Raw genomic sequence first — 24,563 nt, 5'->3', positions numbered from 1 at the left:
GCGCACATGACAGTCATTTGATGACAGAGAAAATAGCCAGGTTAGGCTCTCCACACAACTTCCCGGTGTTCCAAAGAGCGTGCTAAGCCCTTGGTGTGGAAAACCGAGAGCAATAATACGGGGTCCTCTGCAGCGCCCGGCCGGCCGGTGCTGCTGCGCTGTCCAAGAACGACAAACAGTGATGGGAGAAGCATGAACATATTTACGTTGGCTATTATTACAACCAAACCACTCAACATTTCTTCCACTGATGCCTTCATTAGACAGAAACGCAAGTATGTTGCAGGACCAAAACCTGTGGCCGCTGATCAAGTTCCACCACCAATTGGTATCTTACAAATGTAAGGGCTGAAGTCACCCTAAGTCGTGATTTTAAGTGAGTCGTTAATTGGCAGGGTGTTTTTATTATTATTTACTCTCTGTGACTGCACATTAACAGTGTACTTGCCTTCCTATCAGATTGAATGTCGAGATTCACTTTCACCCTTCGCGTTTCAAAACGCGTTGAATTGTGTTCCTGTCAGCCTCGGCACCGCCTCCAGTCCACCCCGGAGAACAGCCCCGGGGCAAACACCCTGGTGTGACTGTCACCCAAGTGCCCTGTTAAGAGAATGACCAACCACCAGCTCAGGAATGCCACGTTAATTGGAAAAAAACCTGATGTGGCTCTTCGCAGCTTTGTCTCCAAGTGTCCGCAATGTTCCTCTCTCACAGCCCCGACCCCCTTCGTGTAGCTATGCAACAACCTCGCAGATAAATCCAGTATTTGTCTGCTTTTAATATTTATGATTGGCAGCACAGTCCTCACTGATTTTATGGATGTATGCGTTTACTACGGTTTTGTTTGCAATGACACTAACGCGCTTTGAGCATCTGTGTGGTTCTACTATTAAAAAATTGCTGCGATTTGTGCTGAATTTAATTTCTATTATTTGCGTCTATACGTTCATGCTTTTGTAAGTTGAACTTTCCTTAGGTAGTGTGTGGAATGGAAGGTGGAAGCTGTGTCCGTTTTGCTACGGCCGGTAGCATAAGCAAAATATAGGAAAATACAATGGAACTAAACTTAAAAAAAAAAAAAATCAATGTCACTTCTCCAGCTCAACAAAACAGAAAAACCCCGAAAACTTTTTCCTCTGGAATGTTTCTGGAAGATGTTTCATTGGCTGCAACCAAAAGCTGCTAAAAGTACAGCGTGTAGTAAGCATTTGCATTTGTCACCAGAAACAATCTATGCATAATTAATGGCAGCACTGTGTCACGAGCACTGATAGGGCGCAGATGAGCAGCCTTTCAAGGGTAATACATGTAAATGCACTTCCAATATGCAGATTTGCTTAATGATCTCCAATTAATAGCATCATCTGAAGTAGCCCTGTTCTCAGGAAGCAGGGCGCTGGGAGTGACGCCTGCCTGGCTGCTGAGGTGCTCAATGTCCCAATGTCCCATTCTCACTAGGACAGAAAGTTGCAGTGGGGTTTAAGGGCTTATTTTATCTTTGATCTTGGTTTATTTGATTCCTGCTTACAGCCGCGTCCAACAGCGCTGGCTGCAAACCCGGCCATTGACTTTCGCTGCCGTGTGCTGAGCGGGGACGTGCAGACCCAGCCGGGACGCTCCAATTCACGGTGACCTGGGGAAGCTCAGCCCCCGCCACCCCTCGCTGCAGCGGGACCTGCGCACCCCGCACTGCGCTCCTGGCGGGGCGCCGCCAGCCCCGCACACCGGGCCGAGCCCGCGCAGACACTGGGGACACCGGGGTGCGGAGGAGGGCAGGGAGCGGGCACGGACGGGGAGAGGACAGGAGGGGTGCCCAGGGACACGGAGGGGTGTCTGAGAGCCCGAGGGGTGCCAGTGGGCACGAAGGGCTGTCTGAGGGCCGGAGGGATGCCAGGGTACCTGGAGGGGTGCCTGAGGGCCCGGCGGGAACGCGGCGCTGCCACCCCAGACCCCGCGCAGCCCCGCACACTATTTACTCCCTCAGCTGTGCGCGCGGCCACGCCCCCCGCCGCCATTGGCTGTCCGGGCGGAAGGCCCCACCAGTGAGGGCGCCCCGCGGTGATGGACGTGCCGGCGGCCGCCAATGGCAGCGAGCGCGGGCCGGGCCCTGCGGCGGCCGCCGTATAAAAGCGGTCGCGCAGTACTGGCCTTCAGTGCGAGCTCCGGCAGCGCCAGAGCGGCAGCAGAGCGTTCCTCAGGCTCCAGCCCGCACGCCAGAACGCGCTCTCCTCCCGCCTGCCCTGCCAGCATGAAAGCCTTCAGCCCGGTGCGGTCCGTCAGGAAAACCGGCCTCTCGGAGCACAACCTGGGCATCTCCCGGAGCAAGACCCCCGTGGATGATCCCATGAGCCTGCTGTACAATATGAACGACTGCTACTCCAAGCTGAAGGAGCTGGTGCCCAGCATCCCGCAGAACAAGAAAGTGAGCAAGATGGAAATCTTGCAGCACGTCATCGACTACATCCTGGACCTGCAGATCGCCTTGGACTCGCACCCCAGCATCGTCAGCCTGCACCACCAGAGACCCGGGCAGAACCCTTCCTCCAGAACTCCTCTGACCACGCTCAACACAGACATCAGCATCCTCTCGCTACAGGTAAGCGCGTCCCCCGCTCGCCGCCGAGCCGCATCGGGAGCTGGGGCGGCGCTCCGTGTCCCCAGCGCGGGCGGGCGGGCGGCGGTGACAGCGGCCGCGGGGCGCTCCCTCTCCCGCCGCAGGAGCCGGGACGATCCGCTCCGGCCTCCCTGTGGGTGCTCGGCCACCTCGCCCTTACCCTGCTCTTGTTCTCTCGCAGGCGTCCGAGTTCCCCTCAGAGCTCATGTCAAGCGACAGCAAAGCACTTTGTGGCTGAATCAAACGGTGAGTGCAGTGCGCCTTTTCCCTAAACTTCGGGTAAAAACTGCCTGCCGGGGGAATGGGAGGCGTGATGGCCAGTGCTAAAAATAGGTCCTAAAAGTTGATTAGGAGATGCCTTTGTAATCAGTAAGAAATGAGACTAATAACTGAGTCTTGAGGTCCTAAGTGTGTGTGTGAGTCGCTAAGGTTCACCCAGCAGCACAGGCTCCTCTGATGCTGCTCGCTGCTTAATGCAAATTCTTATCTGTTCTTGGAGCCTTAACTTCCTGGGCCAAAGTGACTGATTAAGTTGGGAATCTTGGCACAATTCCTTGAATTCTGTGATGTGGGATTGTCTGCGTTATCAGTTAAATAAGTGACTGCTTTTAATCAAATAATTGCTCTAAGAGGCAGACTGGCGCCTCTGAGCATTGCGCTTACAGAGATCTAAATAAAGATTGGACTGAGAATCCTCTTTCTAGCCTTTCCCTGGAGTGTATGTTATTTTTATGTTCAATTTGTGCTCTTGAGAGCGAGTGTGTGAGCTTGTATGTGTTGCATCTGGACGCCAGGGTTTGCCCAATCTCTGAGTGTTTGGTTAAATGTTCAAACTGTGGCTTCCTCTCTGGCGCCAGTCTGTCCGGATCTCTGCCCTGTTTGCATTCTCCTAAATATGCCTCTTTTCAATCTCTTGCAGGTGTTCCACTGATGAGATTTTTTTTTTCCTTTTGCACAAGAAAATGTCTACAGGATTTTTTTTCTTTTTTGAGGTGCTGAATTTATTTTTCAGCTGTATCTGGAGGGGAAAATCCACGTTCAAGTAAAAGGAACTTTTGAAATGAATAAAGAAGAAAAAAATCAAGATTGATCTTTATCCCCACCCCATTTTTCAACTTGGACTGAACCTAGTTATTTATGAAGAGACTCTTAAATACCCTTTCCCTAGTTGGAAGGCTTCCTTTATATACTATTCCCAACGTGGGGAGCGAAACAAAAATCTCACAAGGAGTTGCCCATTTTAAAGCAGACTTTGCCTTTTTTTCCAAAGGTGGAGCGTGAGTACCGGAAGGATCCAGTGTTCAGTTTTTTAGGAAAGTCTGTGGTCAGAAATTACCTTTTTGACACAAACCTAGGACTGAATGCTGTGTATATATTTATATATAAATATATATATATGAGTGAAACCTTGTGAACTCTTTAATTAGAGTTTTCTTGTATAGTGGCAGAAATATACATTTCTGCAAAAAGTGTAATGATGTACTTAATCATGCTAAACTTTTTATAAAAGTTTAGTTGTAAACTTAACCCTTTTTATACAAAATAAATCAAGTGTGTTTATTGAACTGATTGCTTGCTTTATTCTTTGGGGACCAACTGTTGGCTTTGATTTGTGTTGTTTTTGTTGGTTTTTTTAATACTTATACATTGTTATGAATTTATCAAGTAAAAATTCAAATATGTAGAGACTATAAAGAATAAAATTACCTGAAGTGAATAATTCTTGTAACTTGGAAAATCTTATTTGAATGTATATTGCAATCTAAGTCATCTGCCTGTAAACAGTATCAAAGGAACGAGAAAAGGAACTTGATACACAAGGGATGCTATTGACAAAAGTGCTTGGAAATGTACAAAAGCAGTTAATCCTGAGGCATTCCCATAGAGTATTGCCTTTTTTCTTCCCTCCCACCCCTCAGAATGATTCAGTTCGGGGTAGTAATGGCCCAGATCTGTTAATTTGTGCTTGGAATAATCACTCAGAATTAAGGGTTGTGGGTGGTTATTAGTGCCCCAACTATTAAATTTCTCTGGAAAGGCTTTGAATGTGAGAGTTGGTGATGCGTTAACAGGGGATCTAAAATGATGAAGTGACTGTTGCCTTTCCTCACTGGAATTTTCATGCTTCCATGCAATATTTCAATGAAATGGGCTTTCTAATCAGTTGCAGCAGCTTCTCCATATGACTAAGACACTGAGAATTGACTTAAATCGCTGTTGTGTTACTGATTAAACTTTGGCTGCTCCTGCAGGGACTCTCTCCATAAGAATTAAATTAAGTTTGAAATAGGAATCTAAATTCCTGAAAGCCAGAAACGGTTTATTTCTTCTTTTTCTTTTGCCCTCAGAAGCGATGCAATATCCCTTATTATTCCAGGGACACTTACTGTACCCTCTGGAGCCACTGTTCATTAAATATGTGTAGTTGTCATAAGACAGTGGTTGTGGGAACTGTGCCTTATCAGATGACATTCTAATTTAAGCGCAGGCATAAACTTCCCTGAAATGAGAAGTTAAATTGTGGGTCCTACTTGGGGATTTAAGAGAGTCACTTGTAATAAGAAAGAAAGAAACTTCCCTGGTGCTTGGGGTGAGTTCAGCTCTGGCAGGCGCTGGGCCTGAGGGAGCGTTTGGGCTTTCTGTGCTCTGGGGACTCTTAGTGTGAAAGGCAGGAGCCTCACCTGGGGCCAGGAACACTTTCCCTGGCGAACAGGTGGGTGGGTGGTGCTCTGGGGCAGCAGCAGCTGCCTTTCCTTGCCCTTGACACCAAATCCATTCACGTAGGCTGGGAGAAAGCCAGCTCTGATCTCTTAATACTGACGCGGCCCTGCCCGAGCAGAAGCGCGCCCTCTCAGCGGATCAATGCAATCAGAAGACAAGAAGGGTTAGCAGAAGCTGGGACGGGCCGGGGGGTGGGGAGGGAAGGACACGGAGCTGCTCTGCATCTCCCGTGCCCAGCCCGCAGGGATTAGGGAAAGCTCCGTGCGGCGCACACCGCCTGTGCCTCCTGTGGCCGAACCTCGCTACTGTCCCGGCGCCCGGAGCGCAGGGCTTGTTCCAGCTCCGTGCGATCAGCGTTTAACCCTGACAGCCCAGCAGTGAAATACTTCATCACCGCAAATCAGCACGCCTCAGTCCCTGAAATGCTCTTTTTCCTGTGTGTGTTTTACCCAACTCTTAACAGCAGCACATTCGGGGTTGTAATCAGAGTATTGAGATCTTCCAAGCCAGTAACAATCCAATGCAGTCGCCACCAAATTTCACTGTCACAACTACTTTTTTACCCTGCTGCTCATTTTGGGGCGAAACAACAGTAAGTCACTTTAAACCCTCAGTTCATATTATAAAATTAAAGAGCTGCAATGGTCAGATCACTGTAATTATTTTAAGATCAACCCCTTTAGAAACTACGGCGTTTACACTTTGATATTTTTAAGCTACAGGATGATTAACACACTTGTAGAATGAAACCGATTTTCCTTATCATGCACAGCCAAAATAGAAATTCACAATTTACAAGGCGTGGGGAGCTGAGCAGGAAAACAAACAAACATGTTTTTAAAAATGTAAATTAAGAAAGGAAAACATTTCTCCTCTTTCAGAATTAACTAATTCCTCGACTTGACAATGCAATCCTACAATCAGAACTGGGGACTTAAACTAGATCCTCGCTTAGAGATTCGCTCATTGTTTCTGTTCTTAAGATTTTGTCATTTAAAGGTAAACAGCGAGGTCAAAGCTGAGTGCCCAACATTATTAATTCTTAACGGTAATTCTTTAAGTTTCCTTGAAGGTGTGGGATCACTTTATTCCATACCATTGTCATTGTCCCTCCAGAACGCATCAGAAAAATCTGTGACATTTTCACCACTTTCCCTGGCCCATTTACTGTCGCTGCACACAGCTGTTGCCCGTAGTCCTGTTAACAGAGTAGCTCAACACAACAGATCAAGACGACCTGCAGTCAAGTGTGTGATAGCAAAATAGTTTTAGTGGCAATCATTTTTAAACTCTGCAATTTGTTTTTGAGTAGGCTATGCATGAAAGTTGCAAATACACCTATAGACAACTCCACACAGGGGTGGGGGGATAACAGAGATACAGGAGGATTCTCTCATCCAGAAGAGAGGTTTCCAAGCCTGGCCTTTCTTGCGTATCGCCCTTAATAACACATGGCCCAGCTCCCAGTGTTATCCCGGTCAGAAATCGGCAGGCTCACACCCACGGGCGCTAGGAGTCCCTGCGGCCCGTCTCCAGGTAAGGGAAACGCAGAGAGCAGTGAGTTTGTTTACTCACCCCCGGGCAAACAGCATTGTGTCTGTCGCACCGAAACCATTCGGGAGCCACTTGCAGAAGCGGTGCCAATATTTTGACAAAGCCGTGCCCGAGGGCGCTGCCTGGGAGCGCGGGCAGGGCGCACCTTGTGCCGGGCGGGCGGTGCGTGGAGGGCCAGTGCCACCCTCCGGGCCGGCCGCGCACCGCACCGCACCGCGCTCCCGCGGCAGCGCCGGCCCTCCCTGCCCGCCCCGGCCGCAGCTGCTGCGAGAGCGAGAGCGAGAGCGCGGCTCCCGGGGCTGGGACCGCATTCCCAGCCAGGGACACGGCTTGGAAACACCTGCGGAGAACGCTGCTTTGAAACAACAAATGCTCTGCTCGTCGCGCAGCGAGAAATGCAGCGTTTGATACAACTAATTTGTGTTTGACTCTGGAAAGTAAAACATGTTCTCTAAACAGTCTAGTGTGTGTGTCTGTGTGTGTGTGTGTGTGTGCGTTAAGGATTCTTCCACAGAACACTTTGCAGTCTGGATCGATTAATGCAATATGGGAAAAAGATAAAATTATGATTTGCTAATGGGAATTAGCTGTGGGTAAGAATCTCTTCCTGTGCTTACCACTGCCCTCGCTTACTTACAAGGAATGATTTACACAGCTTTTACTGGAAGCTGTAAAAAAGAAGGATAGCAGAATGCAACTGTTGCATGGCAAAAGAAAACACGGGCATTGAATTTTGTACAGAAAAAGGTTTTCATAAATGCACTCTGTAAAACTACTATTTTGCAAAAGGATCAGTATTTCTGCTTCTATAAATGAAAATGTTGGATCTTTGAAATCAGATTTGTTTTAACTGCATTACCATATTCCTCTCTAGAACAGCCATTAAGTTTTCATAATTCTAAAGTGTAGGAGTCAAATGCAAACAGTGTTTCAATAAAACAAGCTGATATTGCAACAGCCACTGATTGTGTGAGTCACTAGCTAAGATAAATTGAAGGAGAAAGCAAAGGACAAAACAAACAAATGCAATTACTTCTGGAGTCACTCATGATAACTGAGAGGAATTTATATTTCAGTTGATTGCTTGTCTTAAAAAAATATTTTAAAAGGGCAGTCACTGCACTGGGCAAGAACTATAAATAGGGGCAAACTGAGAAAAATTAATTGCACAGGAAGCGCTGCAGTGGACTTACTGCTGTTAGCTGCTCTAGAAGACAGCACTTTACTTTCTATTTCACCAGAACACAATGAATGGACAGATAAAATGACATTATGTGAAGCAACAAGGCCTATCCAGATTTCAAACAATTAAACTAGCTGCATTACTTGCCAAAAAGAGTATGTTTCTATAATTTCTAGTATCACCACAAATAACACCCTGTCTGTGACTAACAGTTTTATGAATAGATAAGGTATTTCCCCTTAAAACTAACAGCCTGAAACAGCTCTTAAGTTTTACTGCTGATGGCAGAACTTCAAAAGCTCGCACACAGTTGTTTGTGGGGTATTTTTTTTCCCTTCTCTTTATAAGAACTGGACTGTAAACCTGCTGAATTTCTCCTTCATTTGGAAAAGAACAAATTATTCGGATACTTACCATCTTGCATCTGAGCAGACACAGGACCAGCAGTATTGCCTCACTGAAGCCCACCTCTTGCTAACAGCTGCAGTATCTGATGCTGATGGATGAGTGCAAGATCAGCTTTGGGTGGTACTTCCTCCATGTAATCTCAGCATCTCACATGCTCCTAGAACAGCTTTCCTCATATTTTTTGGCATGGAGGTTCACTTTGATGCACTGTTTCTCAATACAGAACTTGCATATCCTATTGGAGTTACACCTGTCACATTATTTTTCTCTTGTCCTGAGAGGAGATATAGTGCTCTGAAGGGGGAGAGAGAGCCAGGAAGAAAAAAGGAACATAAGACTAAGTATTTCGTGCTCATTAGACTGTAAAAGATCAAAGCAGTGTATCTGTCCTTTAAAAAACAATGAGGTTGGAGTTGTGTTTTCAGTCTTGTGGAAGTTCCTTTCACCTGGAGTAGAGAGCCCAGCCTCCATCCTCCATCCCAGATGGACCCTCTCACTCAGGCACCCCACAGAACTGAGCTGGGTTGGCCACATTGGATACCAGCACCCCAGGGAAATTCAGTGTCTTGGAAAACCTCTAAGAGTGTCCTTCAGCCATATTTTCTGTCAGCCTCATTGCCCATCCACAAGCTCTTTGTGACCTTTTGGAAATCTGTGCAGTATTTGAAGAGAAGGAATGTGATAACAGTCTACTGTAAACCAATGTGGAGAGCAGAGAATAGAGAACTGGTGCTCCACACCAGATGCTGCTGCTGCTGAGATTTCTGCCTTGTTCAGACCAGTAGCTTCACACCCAGCTGTAACACAGTAATGCCTCTACAAAAGACAGGCTCACATAGCAGCAGAAAGACACACAGACACCTCAGTGGAACTGGGAGGAAATGTTTCTCATGGGCATTGCTATGCAGGAGGTTAACTACTAGAGATTCTTATTTTCCATTCATTAGGGTAGAAGGGGTTTGCTTCAAGAACAAGAGTAAACAAAACAAAACAAAACACCCACAAAAAAATAAACCAAAAACCCAAACAAACAAAAAACACCCCAAAACCAAAAAATAAAAACAGACCAAGAATATGAACATGTAAATATTTTTTAAAGTTCAGATTCAGTGTCCACATAAGTTAATATACAGGAATAAAGTGATAGGAAGGCAATTTCAGGAATACTGGTCAAGCTACATAGCTACATTTTACAACTTATTGGAAAAGTATCTACCTTCCCAGTGCTTTTGTATTTCTCCCCATAAATACATGAGAATAGAGTGCCACTGCTAGGGGTTTTCCTCTTTGAGTTTAAAAGGCTTGTGTAAAATGCATTAAGTAAATCTCCCATTAGTACTTTACAAAAGATGTAACAGTTAGAAGGCTGAGTAAATCACATGCCAAATCTATAAACTCAGTCCAGCTCTTGTTAGAAAGCTGCTTTACAGCACATAGATATTTTCACCCAGCAGATAGGAAGGTGCTACACATGTGGACACATTTTTTACTAATCTTTACAAGTTCCCATTTTGGTCTCATTATCACAAAGTTGCACTTACTACTCTTTCAGAAAAAGCTGGAAGTGTTGGTTGGACCTCATCCTGTAGGTATCAAGACATCACAATACTTGTAAAACTAAATTCTAAATTCCACTGTAAATCTGATTCCTTTGTCACTCAAATGTTAAAAGTTCATTGGAGTTTAATTTTTTTACTGAATTACTTTAATTCATCCACCAATCTAAGTTTAAAAGTTTAATTTGGAAGATAAAGCTATGCTTAGAGTTAAAAAGGGTAGATATTTGGACCCTTGTAGTAAACATAAAAACTGTGTTATGTACACACCACATCCAACATGCAACTAGCAGTTTATTGATAGCATGAAAACAATTCTCATAATCTGAATATCTGACACAGAGTGTCACTAATATTTAATGGTATGTTGTTTTTTGGCAGTTTTGAATACTTACTTTTATTTTTATTTCTATTTCACAAGGCTTTGAGGTAAGCAGTATTTTCAGAAAAGATAAAAGTAAGGTGGCTGAACAGTACTTGTAAGGGAAAAGGGAGAACTTCTGGAAAGACACCCAAAGGCAGAAACTTCATGGACTATGGCAGTCCTGGAAGGAAGCAGATTTCTTAGTTATGAGCCTAAAAATAACCAAAACTTTTCAAATAGAAGAAGAAACTCAGAAGCCAGGCATCAGAGTGAGAAAACAAAGCAGGTACTTCAGGATTTATTGGTTTTCCACTGAAAAATATGATGTGACAATACCCTGCCACAAAACAATGGAAACGTGACTACAAGTGGAAGAATGAGACAAGAAGGATATGCAGAACAAAAAGAATAAGTGATATCATGTACACACACACACAAGAAAATTCTGAAGAAAATTATTGTGCCAGAGGAAAGGAGGAAAAGTAGGTTTTATGCAAGGAATCACAGGTAATGAAGACATTACACAAATACACAAAGAATGAGGTAAAAAAGTAGTGTCCTTGTAAGAAAGAGGCAGAACGGAAAAAAGTGTATTTGCAGTGTAGAAAGTGAATGCAATCACAAATTCTACAAGAAAGAAAGCAGACTTTGAGAACAAAAGTATGTAAAACTTGTGAACTCAGGAAGGGGGTGGACAGATTTATTCTTTATCCTCTCTGAAGAGTTTTAAGAGAGAGCTAAAAATCCCTCTCCTAATTCCACAGTATTTACAAATATAAAATGCTAGTTCCAGCCAGCCTTGCTCCTCAATCAGAATATAAATTACTTCTTTCTTTTCTTTTTTTTTTTTCCATTTTAGATATTATTCACACTGCATAACCTATGGAAAATAAAGGATTTTAGTCCTTGATAACTATACCTCCCATAACAGACTAAATTTAACATTTTCTAGGGAAAAATAAGATAATTAGCTGTAAAAGTATTTCTTTAAAACTTCCTTTTGCAGGTTCAATTGCTAAGAAAATTATGAATGAATCACCTTCAGTAACACAGTTCCTGCCAAGCATAAAGTAACAATAAAATATTATCATAGGAAGCGTGTAATTCACTAAAAGAAGGGAGAACAAAAAAGTAGGTCAGCTTTGAGAACTTATTTTAGATTCCATGTTGGGGTTTATTAGTTAGTGTTATTTCTTATTAAATCCTGTGTATGTATAACATTTATAACCTCACATATGATTTCAGGGGGTTACCAATAAATGTGTAAATAAGAAATGAGGAGCATTTTTAAAATATTGTTTACATTGGGAATAGAAAGTGGGGGTTTCACCTTCAGAACTATATGCAGCAAAGGATAAAAAGGACTATGATTATGTCAAAAAAAATAGACATGGTGAACAGGGTAAATGACTGAGAAAAGGAGGACTGACACTAAATTCAAGAGTTCTGTGATTTAAATTTCTTCATCAATCAGATTTTCCAATGAAAGTCATTCACTAGGAAACAAAAACAGCAGGTCCTTTTGATATACAAGTTTCAGGCTTAAAAAGGAAAAACAGCTCTGTAAGTGCAAACTTTGAGGTCATTAATTAATGGAGTACCTCAAAGGTTAGAAAGGAAGTGGATGTTGTCCTGGGGTGATCCAGCATTTTCCAATCCTGAAAAATGTAACCTCTGTAGTACAAGTGGGAAGCATGACTGCAGTATGTGAGCAAGACCTAAGCAAACTTTCCTTCTCTTAGGTTGGGTACCAACACCAAAGACTCTCCAGTACAGACATCAGTGTAGAAAACAGCCATGGAGAATACACATGGCTGTACTGGCACCTCTATCTTTGCAAGCTGACTGCTCCTGATGCTTCAAACAGTTTTTTCAGTCATCCTCATCATCTGCATGAGCTGACCTAAAGGCTTCACACTGAAACAAAGACATATCCAAGAACAAATGCCTAAGGGCTTCAGGATGTATACTTGGAATTATTATGTGACATAATCAATTATGGATATCTTCCTTATCTTTGAGACAGTGTCACATGGGACCTAAAGGTAAATGTAAGGTAGCTGTGTGGCAATTTGATGTAATCATCACAGAAAAAGGTCTCAAAAGAAGCACACTTCCAAAAAGATCTTCAGAGATAGATGCCTCTAAGCAACTGAATGTTTTGCTGAAGAGATATTTATAGACATTCTTCTATTTTCTGGAGAGAAAAAAAAAGAGCTTTATAAATGTAATCAGTTTCAAGTTTTAGAAGTATTAGTTTACTATCTCTTAGTCTCTGAACTATTGCTGATATGTACTTTTAATTTTTTTGATCAACTGATGGCTTCCATAGCTTTCTTAAGCACTTAATTACAAGTCAGGAAAGAAAGTTAATTTAATTAGATTCTTATAGAGTTGGTGAATGATTTAAGGTGTCCATGAAAACACATATAAGCCACAACAACTTCTTACCTTTCCCTTCAAAGTTCTGGCATTTAAGCAGCTCAAACCAGTGATTTATCAGCTGTTGAAGGTGATGAAACAGGGCTTCACTGATGTGGGGGGAAATACGATCTTGTGGTTAAGACTTTGAACTGGGAGCTATAAGACATAGCTCTTAGCCCAAATTTCCCACAGACTTTGTATGCGACCTCTGCAAGTCATTTCACTCCTTCATGCTTCTAACCATCTGTAAAAATGGAAAATATCATTCTCCCTCTCAGGAATTCTTATGAACTAGCATGTCTCATGCTGGGCTACCTTTGTAATACTACCAATGGGAGCATCTTGGGCACTAAAGCTGGTCATTTATCATGTGAAATTGTAGCTGCCACACACTCGAACACTTGTCAGTCAGGACTTGGGAGTTACATGGCCCAGAAGCTCTCCCAGAGTAGCATTATGTTTTACAGAGTATCAGTATCAATATCAACAGGAGAGGTTCCATTCCAATAGGCCAAAGAATGGTCCTCATCCTGTTGGAAGCATTAAGGTAGGTTCGAGCCCTGGGCTTGTTTAAATCACTAAGAAAAAAGAGCCAGGGAGAAATCATAAACACTGGGCAGCCACAGATCTCTGGGTGAAGTAAAAGCAGTTTCTTTGGCCTGAATGCAAATCAGGTAACAGGATTTTATGTCAGGATTTTATGTCAAGTACTTCATTTCTTCCAAGAACCATACATTTAATTATCAGTGTTAGTGACATTGTAACATGAATGCAAAGACCCAACGTGACAGTAGGCTGGGCACAAGGTCACTGTGCAAAACACAAGAGTCACACTTGTGACTGCAAGTCTGGCCATCAAGTGCATGAACGAGGAGCTGTTAGTCTGATATGCAAAATATCCTGGTTTGTTCCTCCATTTGATCTGGCAGCCACTGTATCCCATACAACTGGAACAGTCTGGGTTATTCCTATCTTTGTGTTGCCTGGCTCTTTCTATTTCAAAGCGGGGCCTTCTGCATTTGAACTTCTATTCATGGACCTGCTCCAAGGGGAAATTTGGCAACTTGTTCTCTTTCATGGGTATTTACATTGAGGCCTACTTTATCAGTGAATTTCCCAGGAACACATATAGTTTGGCACATGCTGTTTTTCCTTTGGGAGTCCCATCGGTGCTGAACACAGTGACAGCTGATGTTTGAAACAAATTTCTGTGCATTTGGCAATGTAAAACCAAGAAGTGCAAACCAGAGTGGCAGGAGGTCATCTTATGATCCATTCATTTACATTACTCTCAAACACTCCCAGCAAATGAAATTCCACAATTTAGCATCACTGATATTGCTTTAGTAGAAAGCTTTTATTTTCAGAACACTTGGGAGGGATTTCCACCACAGATCAGAAGCTGATTTCTTTGTGCTTCACTGATGAAGCTTATAATCTTTTTGTAACAATGTTTTACATCTGGAGAAATCATGTCCATTCAACCTTCCTCTAAATCCAGCTCTTCCATTATCTATATCTTTTTGCCATTCTCCTCCATTGCTGATTAAAGTTGCTCAGTTCTGGACACAGTACACCTTCAGCAGCAGGACATGCCTCTCCTGGATTGAAAATACTGCTATTAATTCACCCATCAAATATCTCCTTTCTCCCCTTCCATATTATTATTTACCTTCTTAGCTTACTACTGGTTTAGTAGCCACACTAAAACCCCATTGCTCTCTGCAGTATTTCAGTGGCTTATAATCAATTTTATATTTGTGGATTCGATTTCACTTTTGTAAGTGCAATACTTTATACTTGCCTTTACTGAATGGCATCATATTAATTTACAGTCTTCTGTGTATCAATAATTCTGTCCTTTGAGATAAGGCAGGTTCAGACAACAGCAAAGTCTGAGATTCCACCAATAATGTTGCTAATTAATTGAGGTACTGAACAAGAATGGACCAAACAGACCCCCACGTGCCCCTACTTTGACATAACTGATGACCACTCCAGCTTTACCTTTTCCAGCAGTAAGCTTTCACTCCATTGCATGATTTGCTTAAGCTTCAATTATGCAAGTCTTACTGCAGTCAAACATTTCACATCTGCTGTATCCATCTTCCGCAGGTTGGTTACTCAGACACAGGAGGAAATTGGAGCAATTTGATAAGGGTCATTCCTGAAAACTTAATATTAACTTTTAAACTTGCAGTCTAAACACCTGATGAATAATAAAAGCTTGATAAATAAAGTTCTTCCAGATGTCAAAGTAAAGACAGTTCCCCAGGCCCTCCCTTTTTGTCTTGAATATGATTCCAGATACTCCTCTCCTATCTTCTAGTAGCTGCATCTCCATGACACAGCTGTCACTCCATTTCTCCAAGAAAACTGATCACAGTTTATAGATTATTTTGACTGGATCCATAATTTCAACAGAAAGCACTCTGAAAGAAAAATAAGTATGCTTAAGTTCTGGACAAAAAAACCCTTGTTGGTATGCTAGAAAGATCTAAGTGTTCAGAATCCCTCGCTTTTTATCTCAAAAGTTTTTGGGTTTTTTAAAGAATTATTGATTTCTTCTTGCAGAAATCTCCATAATCATTTACATTTGTAAGATGATTGGAGAGAAGAAAAATATACAAGCCAAACATTTATGTGGAGTCAATTTATCTTGGGTTTTTTTTTCTGTTTCTACTTTTCAGAAAAACATTGAAAAGGTCTTAAAAAGGCTAAACATGAATGAATTTTGAAGTTATTTTCTTCAGAATTTTCAAATCCAGATAATTCTAAAATATCTGAATTGAATACATTTCAGTGCTACATAGCATCAGTGTAGAAGATTTTAATGACTATCCTCAGTAATTTTTTCCTGAAATCTCTCTCCTTTAGCCGTGATTTACTTTCTTAGAAGTGTTGTTCATTTGCATATTTATATTGTAATTGCACATGTTCCCAGGCAGTTAAGAATTTTCAACCTTTGCACTACCCACGGCGTGTGTTCACACCACATCCTCACACATTCTTCAGATACAGGTGCTGTGTCATCTCAGCCCTGGCTCTGCTACAGAACTCAGAGTTCTCAGAAAGATTTGCCCTTCGGTGCAACCTATGAATATTTTCTTTCTCCATTTTTAAATGTTTATTTAAACATCTCTCGGTGACCTGGAAAGAGGTGTCACAGTCCTCATTTTAAGACTCAAATCAATCAATTGACTCACAGATCAATCTTAGAAGCTCAGCAGCAACCCCCAGATTCCTGTGTGATGCCATAACTCTTGCTGAATATCAGCTCAAAGCCTGTTGGCTCTGCTCTCAGCAGAGAAGAGCTTCGCAACTATCTGCAGTGGAGACTCTCAAGGGTTGCCAGAGTTCTGATGAATTGCACCACTCTGGGCAAGTTTCACTCCAGACATGTCATAAATCATCATCCTGTTGAGCAGCCTTTACAGAGAGCGTTGCTTTGCTACTAACATGGTGCTGACTTGATCCTGTGAAGACAAAATCACCCCCTCTTATCATCCTGGTCATGAAAGAATGGTTTAGGAATGGGAGGCTACATAAAACTACATTCCCTAGTTAAAATAGAATTGCTTGGAAAGGGGGAAAGATATAGGACTTCACTTTATCCAAAAAAGTGACAGTGGCAGTGACATTGACAGTCCAAAGCGTGGATTTCACCTGCTCTCCAAATAATGTTACAATCTGAAGAGAAATGATCAGGAATGGCAATGCTGTAAACTCCTCTGAGGTTCTGTCCTGCAGTCCTAGCCTTGAACATCACCTGGTTTGTTTCTGTTGGTCTTCCACACTGGAAACAATTTAATTCAACCTAGAGAACCTTTGAGAACACTGAATTGAACATGTGTGGCTGGTGCACCAAGGTAATGCTGCCAAGTGAATGTGGAGCAGACAATGGGATGGTTGAGCTTCTTTAGCTCCAACAGAGAGTCCAAAGTCTGGACACTCAGCCAAGAGAGAAGAAACAGAAGGCTTTTCAGTGCATTCTCTCATAGAACCCTTTATGTTTTTCATAAGGATCTCTCCCATAGCAGAGGAACATCAGTACCCTAACCCTGACAGACACCCAGTATTCACACTGAAATAGGAAGGGTGAGTGGACTAGAACAGGTAAAGAATTCTTCATCAGATCCGAGATCAGATAGAGATGTTATTTTGAGATTTGTTACTGAGAGACAGATATAAAAAAAAAAGGACAAAAAGACACCAACCAAAAAACCCCTAACCTAAACCAAACAAACAAAAACCCAAACAAAAATAAAACCCCAAACAAACAAACAAAACACAAAAAAACCCAGAATGAACTGAAGGTTATTTTTCAAGAAAGACTAGAAAGGAGCTCTTCACAGTAGGAGGATGACTGTCTAAGTACTCTATCCAACTTTGCACAGCCTGAAAAGATTCCTGAAGAGAAAAAACACTGATAGGTTTCTACCTACTCCTGAACACTAGGGGCTATTTGAATATAGGTGTTTTTTAATTTTTTTTCATCTACTGTCCCTGAAACAAACAAAAAAACAAAACCAACAACTTAAACAACAAACAAACAAAAACCAAAAACAAAAACCAAAAACCAAGAATTGAAGAACCATAAAGTAGTTGACAGAACCTGAGCCAACTGACCTTATGTTCCAGAAGCCAATTACCCATCAAGAGAGTCCTTGGCCATCTCAGATGAGCAGTGGCAGGTCTCTGTTAAAAGACAACTAGTCCCAACAAAAGTAATCTGAATTTTTTATGAAAGTCCAAATAATTTCAAGGATGAAAATAAAACAACTGTCCCCTTCCTATACTGGAAAATTACAGAAGTGAGACTACTTTCCTCAATTTGAATTTTAAGCATTAATACCTTCTCTTGCAAATCTAGGATGAATCATCATTGTATTTTTTGCTTGAGAGTAATGGGTCTATGCAGATAAATTAGTTCTATGGATCTCAGTTTTGCAAAGTAGCACCAGGTGCTTAAAGAAATTACTGTAAAAAGAGACCTGAAATTTGATGTGAAGACAAAAATAAAAAATAAAAATTACTGAACACTGTAGCCATGGACAACAAAATTAAAGACTCTGGTTCATATTAGCATATAAAAAGATCTGATGAAGCTGAGCTAGTCTGTCATCAGATGGAAAAGAGGCAGAAGGTAGCACAGATGGTGAAAACAGAGGAAATTATTCATGGTTCCTCGTCACACCTTGAAAGAAGCCACTGAAAAGATGATGTTGAAAATTAAGACCAGAAGGCATCCTGGAACAACAAAACCTCTAAACCCTCCTTTATATTCCAAAGGTGTAAATATGTCCGGAGGTTAAATAGGCTTATGGTTTGATGATTTGTCTTTTATAGAAAATGAAAAAAAAAATCACGATTTCTTTTTATCTTCAGAGTAAAAATATCTGAACACCAAAGGTTGACTCTTGAGTCTTTAAACAAATGTAGAACCTTTCAGATTCTTCAGATTACTTGAAAGCAAGTGCTAAAATGTCCTGCACATAACACTATTTGCAGTGCCACTCAGACCTGCATCATCAAGCATAACTTAGAGAACCAAGAGGAAAATTAACCTTTCTGAGTGCAACTATAAAGTCCTTCTACAATCTTAACAGACTACTTAGAGTGTAGATGAGCTGACAACTGTTCTTATCCTATGAGCAATCATTGACTGATTATTTACCAGGAACAGATGCAAGGAAACAAAGAAGCAGATTTCCCCCCCACAAAATAAAGTTCGAAGTTTTTTTTCCAGTGGCAGATATAAATTAGTGCAATTTTTAGATGTGTCCACAATATCATCCACAATAAAGATATCAGATAAAATGTATTTTAAAACCAGCTTTGTGGACTGTGGATATATCCTGAGAATTTTCCAGGACTTGAGGAAGAGGATGGAGGGAAGTGAGAGAAAAATTGATTGTAGAACTTAAGAGCCTACCTAGACTGTAAAACCTTCCTGGGGTAAAAAACCCCACTAATTAAATCTCCTCATCCAAGCAAAAAACACACCATCACTGCAGTACAACAGCATTTTCTGCCATTGCTGAAGTGGAAAAAATTGCAGAGTACAGCCATTATGAGGTTATCATGCAAAAGTTTGGGAAGGTAAGTCACACTGTCAGCAAACAAAGCCCCAGCTACCATTCAGGTGTTGAGGCAGAACTGAAACAGTTCCAAGTACACGATGTGCTCATGCACCCTACACAGGGTGTGGGGGCAAGACAGGACAGGAGCATGTCCAGCAATAAGGGAAAGCAAATACATACCCAGTCCCAAATGCCTGGATTGCCTAAAGCCAGAATCATTCAAAGACAGGATCTTAGGTGTGGCCAAAAGGAGAGGACCATAAAGGACGGACTGTAAGGTTTATAGTCAGGGAACATAAGGAGGATGGGGAAAAAAAAGCTGGGGAATGAGAAAAAGTCACCTTAATAGGAATATTTAGTTTGTTTTCGGGACTTTCTACTGTTTCAATGAACGTAAAATAAAGGTGGTCTCGCAACAAAAGTCCATTTTGATTGGCAGATGAAAGCTCAGGACTCTCCTAAAAAATACATATCATTCTGTATTCTACCACTGCTGAGGTGGGAAAAGATTTTTGGTGTCCAAAATGAACTTAGGAAAGTTTTGCTGCCTCTCAATAGTACTGTAACAAATGAGGAAGATTTGATGGTACTGCAATATGTAAACATATTCAAGAATATGTATTGCTTTTAGCCAAGCACAAACCATCACATTATTTCAGAAGTAATATTCAAAACCAAAAAGTTAAATCTCTGCTGATTGCTTCCCTGTGGTTTAATTAGTGAGGCAAGGCAGTAAGGCATCACAAAATTTCCATTTTAGTTTAACTGTTCCCCACAGTCAATATTTTATGCCTTTGTTTTTATTTCTAGGTTCCTGGGACATGTACAAACTATTCAAAATTTTCCTTTTCTACCATTAGAAATCCTGGACACAAAGAAAAATCTTATAATGGACCACTAACATTCCTTTCCTCCCCTTCTCTTTCATAAACAATAAACTTACTGTATTCCAGTAATGATATACAGACACTCTGGTTTACTCACAAAGATAATTCTGCAATCCAGGTTACTTCTGTAAGAAGGAACAAGGATATGCAATTTCAGTCCTCAGACCTGAAACACGAACGAACCTGAACACTGTGCTGTGTAATGGCAGCTCTGAGAATTCACATAACAAGAAGTATGCTCCACTGCTGGAATCTCATCTTTAAAAGAAATATACACCAACTCTGAGAGTGTGAAATGGTTCATGGCTTAAACATTGTAAAAATCATCAGAGGACATCTGCCCACTCTAGCAAACTGCAAAGAAGCTGTTCATCTGAGACCAGGGCAGCTCACCCCACCCCACCCCGATTATGCCTACTGACTGGAGTGTGGAAAGTGACAGGCACTTGAGATAAGATAAAGGGGTGCTATTGTCCAATCATCCCAGATCTGGGAGCAGAATGTATCCACAAGTGATGCTGACAGCTCAAACATTCAGGGGCAAGCGGCGATGGGCAAAGCACCCGCCCAGGTGCAGAGGGTGAGCAGAGGGCGAGCACGCCTCTACAGGCTACAGCTGGTGTTGAGCAAGATAAGGAAAGAGGCAAACCCTGAGGCTCGGGAATGTCTTCGTGTCCTTACTAAAGTGAATTCAGCTGTGGTGGCTCCCCCGCGGGGCAAGTACTGGGACATTCGCACTCCACCTGAAGGTTTGCCTCTCTGCTGATGGGCCATAATGGACTCTACTGGGCTCACACAGACAGCTCTAAGGGTGTCAAAGGCTTCCCAAGTGTCCCGTGAACCACAGCCTTCATCCACAATTATCAGCCAGCCTGGAACGCCCCACTCCGGGAGTTCCAGAGTAATGAGGTGTTCCCATTATCACCTGAACCTGAGCTGATGAAAACTCAACAGATGTAGTGTTTTAGGGGGTGCTGTGTGACTTCTCCCACCACCTGATGGTCTGCAACCACCACTTTGACTAACAGACATTATAATTACAACTACCAACGGGTGTAAGGATACCTTTTGATGGTGAGAATTTTCTATTCTTGTCCCTTCCTTATATATATTTTAAAGCGTATATTGTTATATTAATATAGTCAATAATAACCAAAATGGCTACATACTTGCTTTCCATTGCAACCAAACTGTTCTGCAATAAACCCTACATATATTTAGAAACACCAGCCATCCAGTGTCTTTTACTCTAAGCTGCCCCAAGGCATCCATTAACAAGAATCTGCCTTACCCTTGTCATTCTGGGGGTGGGTTGTAGCACTCTCAATTGTAACCTTTTGCTACATAAAATGTTACACAATCTCTCACCTGTCTTTTCTTTCCTCCAAAAGACTTTTTTCTTCTAAAATATCCCAGGGATTTTTTTTCCTTCCCCTTAGGTGACCCAAAGATAACGATACAGTAAGAGAAGAAAATTGGCTAACAGAATTTCCTTTAGAAGTTTATCCACTGTTACCATCACAACAATTCGGGGGCAAGAACACCACCTGTTAATGTTTTTAAAGGCCCTGACATTTGGTGTTGTCAGTGTCAGTCTTCTTTTAGAACTATATCACTTGTGAGTGCAAAAAGCCATTCCTAAGAACCCTGTAGCTCTGAGTCTTACTTCATGGAAGACAGGGCATAAACTTCTAAACGAAAACTTAACCAAAATATTAAGCATATCACAGGAGTCAGACCCACACATGAAAACATAAATATTAGACTTAAAGCTTGGAAACATGGTGTGTGATTATTTATACTGTGAATTTTTTTGAGCACCCATTTTCCCTTTTGTTTTCTTCTGTTTCTTACAATTCAGAAACTCTTGACAATATGTCAAACTTATGAAACTGTTCTGTATTCCCAAGGAGAAAGATTCTAAGTAAAATTTTTGCCTGCCCTGCCCTTAATCTAATAAAATGGGCCTTAAGAAATCTAACTGAAATCTAGAAAACATGATGCACAAAGGCTGCCAGAAAACAGCATGTAAGTCTAACACAGTCTTTCCAGTCTCTGCTTAACTGGAATTGGACTTTTGCTCCAAGCCCTCCCACTACAACTCCTATACAACACAGAAAAGACCAAAAATCAGTCTTTATCTCACCAATGACTATAATGTTTTTCCCTCGTGTGTCTGAAAATTCACTAACTGGTATGAACACTTCTACTTCAGCACTATTGTAGTTTTCATTTATGAGACCTCAAATATTCAGGTATTATTTTTCTTTGGCAATTTCTTAGTAATGTGTTTAGAAACTTAAACAAACCTGTAACAGATGATAAAGCTGATAAAAATGATCAAGGCCACAGGGTGCAACAGGCTGAACTGTGGCTCCTCTGCATGTGTTATCCTGTAGCTGTACAGAGAACTTCCCATATTCTTACAGCAAGGTCCAGAAAGCTTCCCATGAGAGCTGCACATATGAAATTTTGTGGATTCTGTTGACAGAAGTGAAGAGTTGAGCCCCAGACCACAAGAGAAACTACCTACTTTCAGCATTTTCTATAAACTCATGCTAAGTGTGTCTCAGGAAAATTTCCCAAAGACTACACTAAAAAAAAAAAGGGAAGAAACAAAAAAATGTAACAGTATTTGAAAAGAAAAGTTAAGAAAGCTAGGGTCTGAAAACTTACCAACATCCCATACCTATTCTGCTCTGTGGGCAAAGTCACACAGGGTGATCAGATATCCCAGAATGACCAGGACAGGCACAAACTGGAAACTTTTTTCCCAGATCTCCAAGAATTTTACCAGACCATCATTTTGTCACAAGTTTTACAAGTGAAATGTAAGAACTTCCCTCTCTCACTTCCTCAGAAACTGCAATCCTGGAAAAGGCTGGCAAATAGCCACAAGAGTCTCATATAAAACCTGGAATGTTACTTGCATCCAAATTTTCCTTCCAAAAGTGGTTTATTTTCACCCTACCATGCAATCCTATCCAGGCATCATAACACGAGGACAAGCCAAACTGTGCTCTTAAGATTCAGTTAGACAAAGTAGTCATGGTTTCAAGTTCCTGTACATTCAGCCATCCAAAATTAGAGTGGATACATAAACTATCATTACAAGAGTTCTGGAAAGCAGCGACTACCAGAAATAAGTTTGCAGTTGTCTTATTGTTTTATACTTTTCATTCATTTCCATTTTCCATGGAACTCTTGGGTTCTATGATTCCCACAAGTCACAGAGCTACCATTAAATATTTCAACACTGGAAATTGTTTATGGTTTCTTAACTCGAAAAATTGTGCAACTATGCAAGCAAGTAGCCATAGAAACTGCGGTAGAGAAAAAAAAAAAAGTTTCAGCTAGGAAACTGCAGTGTATTTTTAAGTCTTGCAAATGTTACTCCATTATATTCTACATGTTAAAAAACATTAAACAGTAACTAATATATATTTCTGTTATGTACTAAAGGACACTTACTACTCTGTTGTATTAAGCATTCCACTTCCTTCTTTGTTTTCTCTTCTCTCCCTTTATCATACTACCAGTTTCTTCTTTTAGCTTAGGAGCACCTGTATAAAAAAACTTAGAAGAATTCACTCTGTCTAGTTATTTTTATGCAAGAAAATTCTGAGTCAGTTATATTTATTGTCCTGTTAAAAGCCAGCTCTTATGGCATGCTGTTCTTAAACTGGCCATAAAGTATTCATATTTCCCAATTCTAGGAACCTTGATAGGAAGGCATTAAATAAAAAGTCCATGAACACATTTGATGATATAAACTACAGCCTGCATTACTATATAACACAGCTAAAGCAGTCCATGAAACTGGACAGAACCACTGTTTGGAACTGAAATGACTTTAGGTACCCACATCCCATGTGTGGCATGGATCATCATACCCAAAGGGGGAATTGCATAAAGTCCTGTGCCATCTTACACAGACAGTTTCTTGTAACTATTGCTTCCTAGGGATGGTAAGCAATTCCACTGGTATTAGTGAACACAGGACAGAAACACTGAAAAGTTTTCTCTTTTATCCCAATGTTGGTATTTTATGAAGACTTGAGGGATAAAACTTTCGGGAAGAAAAATACCCCAAAACCATATGACAAATTGTCATTCATCTATTTAGAGGAATCAAGATAAAATTATTCCAAATAATTTGTATCTTTTGTCAATACTATATGCCTAAATGAAGAAGGCTACACTTGTCTTCTCTTATAAAACAATGATTATAAGTATCTTTTTGTCAAAAGCTTTCACATCCCAAAAATGCCTGAGAGCAGAGTAATGTACTCTTATTTTTAAGACAAAGAACCCAGCCCAAAAAACTGTTCCCAAAGATTTGGCAAAGTATTATGAAGCTACACAGGCTTTGGGGCTGCATATTTTGTTTTGGGAGGCATTTTGGCTGAACTATTAATCTAATAGTGCACACAAGTCTCCAGTACTTCTGTAACACTGAGAAAATTTTAATTCAACCAAATAACATACCAACCAAATCCAGAAATGTACAGATCACATCTCCAGTCCTGTAAGGACTGAAAAAATACAGAGCCTAGATAAAGGCAGAAACACTTCTGTTGACTCTGGCATAGAAATGCATCCTCTTGATTTGGAAAACAAAGGCCAAGACCACAAGGTCCCTTGGGAAGCATCTGGTTGGAGATGCACTGGGATACAAGCAAGGCTGTGCGGAGTTACCAGCACATGTGACTGCCAAAACAGCAGGAATACTGCTCTGGACTAGTGAGAGATGTCCACTTCTCTGCAGC

The 24,563-nt window shown here is 41.4% G+C and overlaps 1 protein-coding gene across 1 annotated transcript; it reads left to right on the top strand.

Moving 5' to 3' along the window:
* The first annotated feature begins 2,168 nt into the window (after positions 1-2,168).
* ID2 (inhibitor of DNA binding 2) lies at positions 2,169-4,183 on the top strand. The gene is made up of 3 exons (XM_058020612.1): positions 2,169-2,596; positions 2,796-2,860; positions 3,534-4,183. Exons 1-2 carry the CDS (start codon positions 2,249-2,251, stop codon positions 2,850-2,852), a joined length of 405 nt encoding a protein of 134 aa, XP_057876595.1. The 5' UTR covers positions 2,169-2,248; the 3' UTR covers positions 2,853-2,860; positions 3,534-4,183.
* Positions 4,184-24,563: the final 20,380 nt, after the last annotated feature.

The sequence above is a fragment of the Melospiza georgiana genome, chromosome 3 (assembly GCF_028018845.1).
Source record: "Melospiza georgiana isolate bMelGeo1 chromosome 3, bMelGeo1.pri, whole genome shotgun sequence".
Classification (NCBI taxonomy): domain Eukaryota; kingdom Metazoa; phylum Chordata; class Aves; order Passeriformes; family Passerellidae; genus Melospiza; species Melospiza georgiana.
The sequence above is the reverse complement of the archived record's forward strand: the minus strand, read 5'-3'. Positions and strand labels throughout refer to the sequence as shown.

What these genes read in the sequence shown, in the direction of transcription:
- ID2 (XM_058020612.1), top strand. Translation starts at nt 2,249, where the DNA reads ATGAAAGCCTTCAGCCCGGTGCGGTCCGTCAGGAAAACCGGCCTCTCG. An exon ending in TCAGCATCCTCTCGCTACAG is followed by an intron (nt 2,597 to 2,795) that starts GTAAGCGCGTCC and finishes GTTCTCTCGCAG; the next exon opens with GCGTCCGAGTTCCCCTCAGA.